Source organism: Hyalella azteca, unplaced genomic scaffold, assembly GCF_000764305.2.
Source record: "Hyalella azteca isolate HAZT.00-mixed unplaced genomic scaffold, Hazt_2.0.2 contig13103, whole genome shotgun sequence".
Lineage (NCBI taxonomy): Eukaryota > Metazoa > Arthropoda > Malacostraca > Amphipoda > Hyalellidae > Hyalella > Hyalella azteca.
In genome coordinates this window covers 128,681-135,294 of record NW_025943037.1, presented here as the reverse complement: position 1 = coordinate 135,294, position 6,614 = coordinate 128,681, and the positions used below count along the sequence as shown (strand labels likewise).

General features: G+C 40.3%; 1 protein-coding gene across 1 annotated transcript in view; it reads right to left on the bottom strand.

Annotated features, from left to right (window-relative positions):
• Positions 1-732: 732 nt before the first annotated feature.
• LOC108675827 (protocadherin-like wing polarity protein stan) overlaps positions 733-6,614 on the bottom strand; it is a gene marked incomplete at its 3' end in the record, with an annotated part of 6,710 nt that continues 828 nt past the window's right edge. The window contains exons 2-8 of the mRNA XM_018163860.2: positions 5,992-6,155; positions 5,313-5,448; positions 4,253-4,370; positions 3,244-3,631; positions 2,457-2,566; positions 1,612-1,776; positions 733-796 (exon numbers count right to left, since the gene is read on the bottom strand). Of these exons, the coding sequence (XP_018019349.2) occupies positions 733-796; positions 1,612-1,776; positions 2,457-2,566; positions 3,244-3,631; positions 4,253-4,370; positions 5,313-5,448; positions 5,992-6,155 (1,145 nt within the window). The remainder of the gene's footprint in view (positions 797-1,611; positions 1,777-2,456; positions 2,567-3,243; positions 3,632-4,252; positions 4,371-5,312; positions 5,449-5,991; positions 6,156-6,614) is intronic.

The following is a 6,614-nucleotide window of genomic DNA, read 5'->3' as shown; positions in this document are numbered from 1 at the left end:
CTGGAAGAGCGAGAAAATTGTCATCGCATTGAAGTTAGAATATTCAGAAGGAGAAAGACAAAGTAAAAAACTGAACTAGCAAATGAAGAAACATTGCACTTTGGGATCGATAAATTTGTAAACATTCAGAGGGGATTATGTACGTTAGGTTACACTATACACCAGAGTTTTAGGTAAATGTGAATAAATATGTATTCCCGACTTCGCCTAATATTATTATGATGAACATAGATCGTGCAAAGAAGTAGAGAGTAGGTAGTCGAAAGCCGTTGAGCAAACTAAAAAAAAACTGCGCTGCAACTTCTCCACGCGCCAACATTTCTTCTCGCTTCGAATCACCGACATGTGGAACAGCCTCCCTGATTACATCGTTGGCGCTTCAAGTATGAACGCGTTTAAGAACAGACTAGATAAAGCTATGGAAAAATATATGTTCAGACTTGAAATGCCTAGCACCATATCGAACCCGGTGGAAGTCTAGTAGCGATTTCAAACTATCGTCTGTCTTGAATAGATCCGGTCAAATGACACGATTTTAGATCTTCTGTGAACAAGGCACGAAAAGTAAAAGAATCGGCGTCAGGCCACATCAGGCCTACGCTTCAGCGCCGACATCACTATGTTATGTTAATTGAAACGGGCAATGGCTAGACAAAGAGACTGGGTAACATAACGTGGGAACGAGCTTCTTCGCATGTTATATCGGCCGCCGACGGCATCGCAAGCGCTGACCAAGGTAAACTCGACACTGTTGCTATGAGCGATGCTCATTGCTAGGCGCATGGATGAGGGGCACCTGAGGATATAAGGGTGTCAAATTCGCACCAAATGGTTGTTCTTGTGTTGTAACCGTCATACAAGTACGGTATGCATGCTATCATCTCCACAGACTTATGGTGACAGCTCGCGGCCGTTGGCTGAAGTTTCGAGAAATAACGGCCACGCGGAGCTTCGAGTCGTCCATACGACTGAGACTCCAACATCAGAGCGTCATAAATATACAAGGAGCGGCCACGACTGGTCATTTGAATTTCAAACCTGCGGCTATAGCATCTTGACAACGCGAAATGCAACCAGACGTTCAGTGATTATTTAAACGGCATGCAATCAGAGCATTCAAATATCGAGCACTGCGCGACAAGTATCATCCGCATGAACATGAGCACGGTAAGGCCATCAGCACGGTACGGTCATCAGTACGGTACGGTCATCAGCACGGTACGGCCATCAGCACAGTACGGTCATCAGCACGGTACGGCCATCAGCACAGTACGGTCATCAGTACGGTATACAGTCACGGTTAATGCGATGATTCCTAAGTACGGTTCTTGTTGAATCTAAATTAAGCTATTAAGTGACAAACTTGAAGCATCATTTTAAACTAAGAAAACAAGACGACGACAAGTAAGGCGCAGCCACTCAAAACCGTACGGCTGAAACGATAATACACTTGATGGAAATCTACGCGGTACGTCGGTACCTGACGAAATAAATTACGGACGAATTCAAATTGCTAGTCAATAAACGATAAGACCCCGATAAAAGAAACATTTACTCTCTTAGTATTCAAATGTTGGATAATGTTCAACTATGCTGAAAGTAAGAACTTACGAGTTAAGGTCTATAAATTTATGGTCGATGTAGAGGTCAGCGATGCAGCCGAAGAAGTCCTGCTGCTGCACACGACGACCTTCGGGGAGCGAGGGGAGGCCTCCCACCTGCAGGGGCCCTGTCAGGTCCAGGAACCTGTTGCAGGTCGCACGGTGACTCGCACATCTGGGATGAAAACATGGGATTACACGTAGAAAAGTGCGGCGGACTTAAAGATGACGATTAGAAAAAATATAACATTAATAACACAAAATGCAACATTACCTAGAAAGAATCACTTACTGTGTAAAAGAACAACGTAAATAATGAAATTGGACAGGTTTTAGGCCTAAGTCAAGACCAAAACAAGGAAGTTTGTAAGTTTAATCGCAACAATCAGAAGCCCTGCAAATTAGGCTTTTCTTTGATTTTTTCTGTGATTCCAAGAATACAATAGTACAAGCATTTATACTTTTCGCGGCCAAATATTCCGCAAGTTGTTCAGAGTTATAGGCCCTTCGCTTTGATCGTGCTGAGGGCTCCTAAGTTACAAAGCTTGCGAGTGGGTTGCGCTGCTGTGTGAAAATGGAGGCGGTGGCGAATATTTTCCAGCATTTTTATTTTTTTTTGAAAATATAAGAAAAAATATTCTTCTTTTCTTTATTTTTTCTATTCAGTTTTTTGAAAGACCTCCGCCTCCCTCAAAACCTCACCTACGGGTAAACAAGAGTAAAATAGGGAAGGCTTCATCGATTAGTGCGTCATGATTTTTCAAAAGTTCACTTGGAACATTAAGCACGACCTACCATGAAGAAAAATACGGTAATTTCATGAACGTAAAATGATAATTGCAAGTAGTACTGTACCTCGGCGGCAGTTGCTTCGTGGTAGTATTCGCGCAGTAGTAGCCGCCCACTCGATCCCCATGACCTACTGCCACGGCAGTGTCGCAGTCATCGATGCTCACAGTCACAACCTGAAGTGAAATTATAATGTTTACCCAGCAAAAATTTACAGACGCGGCAGCTTCTGATCTGGATTACCAGAAGCTGGGGAGACTCTAAATTTTGTTAGGGTAATGAAACTGCGCCACAACCTGTAGTGAAATTATAATGTTTGATGGCACTGCGCACAGTGAAGCAGAAACTATGAAAACAGGAAGCCGACAAGTGCGGTGCATCCACCCAAAACGTACGGCTAAAAGAATAACAAACTTGATGGAAAATCTACGCAGTAAGTCGTAAAATTGTTAACATTAGGCCGATTGTACGGGTGGCTTTTGGTACAATGTTGACGCGATTTTTAATAAAATTGGAGTTTAATATTTAAAATTTAATTCCAAGATATTGGTCGCAAAATTTATTCCAAAATAATAAACCCAAAAAGATTTTCATTTGAGTTGATTTTTACAGAGTACAAAACATAAGATATATAGTACAAATAAAATTAACCAAATAAATATATTTGATGTATAAAAGCAAAATTTCTCACCTTGTGGAGGACATAAGATGTATGGTACAAATAAAATGAACCAAATAAATAAATTTGATGTATAAACGTGAAATTTCTCACTCTGTGGAGGACATAAGAAGTATTTTACAAATAAAATCAACCAAATAAATATATTTGATTGATAAAGGTGAAATTTCTCACCCTGTGGAGGTAGTCAACAGTGACTGTGTGCCAGTCTCCATCATCAACGCCGTGCGGCAGAGACGCAGCCACTCTCGTCGTGTCGTCGCCGAGGTTGAACGAGAAAACCACAGCACCATCGACGATCTCGAGCGAAATGAAGTCATGTTTATCATTATAACGACCGTTGTAGAGCAGCAAGCCATCAGAGGTTCTGGTGGCAAAGCTGATCTTGAGGAGCATCCTATGGCGCTGCTTCAAGGCTGGGAACGTCAAGAAGGATCCCTTAGCGAAACGACGTGCGCGCAGCTCACACGTAGACGTGTGGTACAGTGAACGCGTGCAGTTCGAACACGTGAAGCCGCCTGTCTCCAGAGACGTGGTAGATGGGAGACGAGATGCCAGAGATCTGATGAAACAGTTAATTTTCAATTAAAATCTTAACAAATTTTCACAATGAAACGGTACCGTTTTGTTATAAAACTTCAAAATTAGGAATTTAGTAATATACCAACATTATTTAAACTGTTGTGAAAATGTAAAAACGCAGACCAAAGTCTAACACAAGTAAAGAAATTAAATAAAGAATTAGACAGGAGCGAAGCGATGACTTTTTTCAACACAATTGATATACTGACCGACTCCTATTCGAAGATTTGAATCTGTTTTCAGTTTTCAATTGAAGACCAATTAGGTGTTCACTTGCATTTATGACCATGACATAAATTACAAGCACGGTAAATTGTAAGCTATGGTTGAACCGTTCACGTAATTAATTAAATACTTAGGTACCAACAGCTCAAAAATAATTAATAATACCTATCCAATTGATGATTAGCAAATAGGAAATAAATTAGCAAGCCCTAAATGCCGTACACCACGTCATGCGAGACCTGGGTATGGAGGAGAGCTTTTATAACTTATAATAAATTACAGGCACGTTAAATTATATAGTTATCAATAATTGAAAAATAAATACTAACATTCAATTAATAATTAGCAAATAAGAAATAACTACGTGGTGCGAGACCTGGGCATGGAGGAGAGCATGGCGCTGGTGGCGCTCCTGATGGAGGTGCAGTGGCTGCCGTGCCTGCAGACGCCGTCCACGCAATGACCGCTCAGCATGTTCACCTCGCAGTTCACGCCTGCACGGCAGCAACATTACATTAGTGGTTTATCCATAAAGTGATGATGGTTTATCCATAAGATGGTTTATCCATAAGAAGATGGTTCATCAGAATGGTTTATCCACTAAAGAAGATGGTTTATCCACAAAGTGGAAGTGAAAGTAAAAAAATGTAACTCGGTATTCACTGCAGTGAGTGACAAAGAGCGCATTTTCTCGTAGACGATAACGTGAAGTCACGGACGGACAGACGGACGGACGGACGCACGGACATGGCTAATACAATAGTGCATTTTTTCCATTAATGAGAAAATGCGCTAAAAATAGTACAGGGACACTAAACAAAAAAAAGACAACTACTTCAGTCTTGTAAGTTTGTGCCGCAATCATGCGAGTCTATTTTTGATCTTTGCTGTGTTCAACCAGCAAATAACTCATCAAACAAGAGCGATCACACAATACCATGTCATTTTCATCAGATATGCAAGCAACTTCTAACATAAATATAATGATTACTCTCGAGTACACGAATTTCTGTACCGAAATTGTTTGACAGTTCACTATGTTAACATCTAAAAGGTTCAAGTAAGCATTCATGAGAAAGCCTTTCAGATACAACTTACTTTTACACCTTGAAATTCACTATAACTTTCCAACTTCAATCAAAATTATCAAGAAAATGTAGCTAGTAACCTAAGCGAGCATGACATTTCCGCTACAAAAAATGTAACGAGCAACCTTGGCGAGCGTGACTTGTTTGCTACAAAAATGTAACGAGTACCTAACCTAAGCGAGCCTGACTTGTCTGCTACAAAAAATGTAGCTAGTAAGTAGTAACCTAAGCGAGCTTGACTCGTTTACTACAAAAATATAGACAGTAACTTAAGCCATCGTGACTTGTCTGCTACAAAAAAGTAGCTAGTAACCTAAGCCATCGTGACTTGTCTGCTACAAAACCAACCTGTGTAGCCGGGCAGACAGAGACAGGTGTAGCCGCCCTCCCTGGGCATACAAGTACCGTGGTGGCCGCAAGGGCTGCTGTAGCACAGGTCAACCTCCGTGTCGCACTCGTAGCTCTTCTGCATCCCGGTGAAACCCTGCCAAACCAACGAGCAAAATTTAAGATTTTGTGAATTCTTTCTAGAGTTACAAAAATATTTTTGGAACCAAGATGGATATTAATTTTTCTGAACCATGATTGATATTAATGAAATTAATCTTAATGAAATAAATTGTCTAATTCAAAATAAAACTCGTGATCTGTAAATATCATGAGAGCAATATCACTCCCCGTATAACACTTAACACATATATCAACACGGTAGAAAATGCGCGAGTTTTTCACCAAATAGAAAAACTGTACAGACGATGGCATTAAAAAATTGAAAAATTCAACTTGTTGACAAAAATAATAGAATTGATAATCCCAATAAATTATTACAATTCGCTTCGTGAATTCCGCAGTACCAGTCCCAGAAATACCAATTAAATTTTATAAATGCATAGAATTCTGAACCATAATTACCCACCAAGTTTAGTTTATCACTTTCAATGTAATTTTTTCATATTATTCAAGAAATAATATGCATAATACAAAAATAATGAAAGATAAAGGGAATACTTAGAAGCTTTAATCAGACCTTGGGACAGCGACAGGCGTTGGTGGTGACAGGATAGATAGGCCTGAAGAACACCGAGTTGGACGAGATAAAGTTCGAGGCGTTGCCGAACTTGAGGACGGTGAGACATTCGTCGTAATTCCAGCACGGCTCAGTCAGGCACAAGCCACCATCTTGCACGGGAACTGCTCATGAAAAGCAAGAATGAAGCGCAATGAACAACCGTCATGTGCAGACAACGAGAAAATAGTCTGTCAATAATTGAAAAGCAAGTCAAATATGGTAAATCTGATCGGAATTTTATTTTGCTTTTAAATTCTAACTTTCAATTTACCTAGGCGAATGATATAACATAAGATAACATAACATAACACAGTGATGTCGGCGCTGAAGAGTAGGCCTGATGTGGCCTGTCGCCGATTCTTTTCCTTTTCGTGCCTTGTTCACAGAAGATCTAATATCGTGTCATTTGACCGGATCTTTTCAGGACTGACGATAGTTTGAAGTAGCTACTAGACTTCCACCGGGTTCGATATGGTGTTAGCGTGCTAGGCATTCAAGTCTGAACCTATATTTTTCCATAGCTTTATCTAGTCTGTTCTTGAATGCGAATAAGTATATATACGATCTAAAACGCGTCTGTA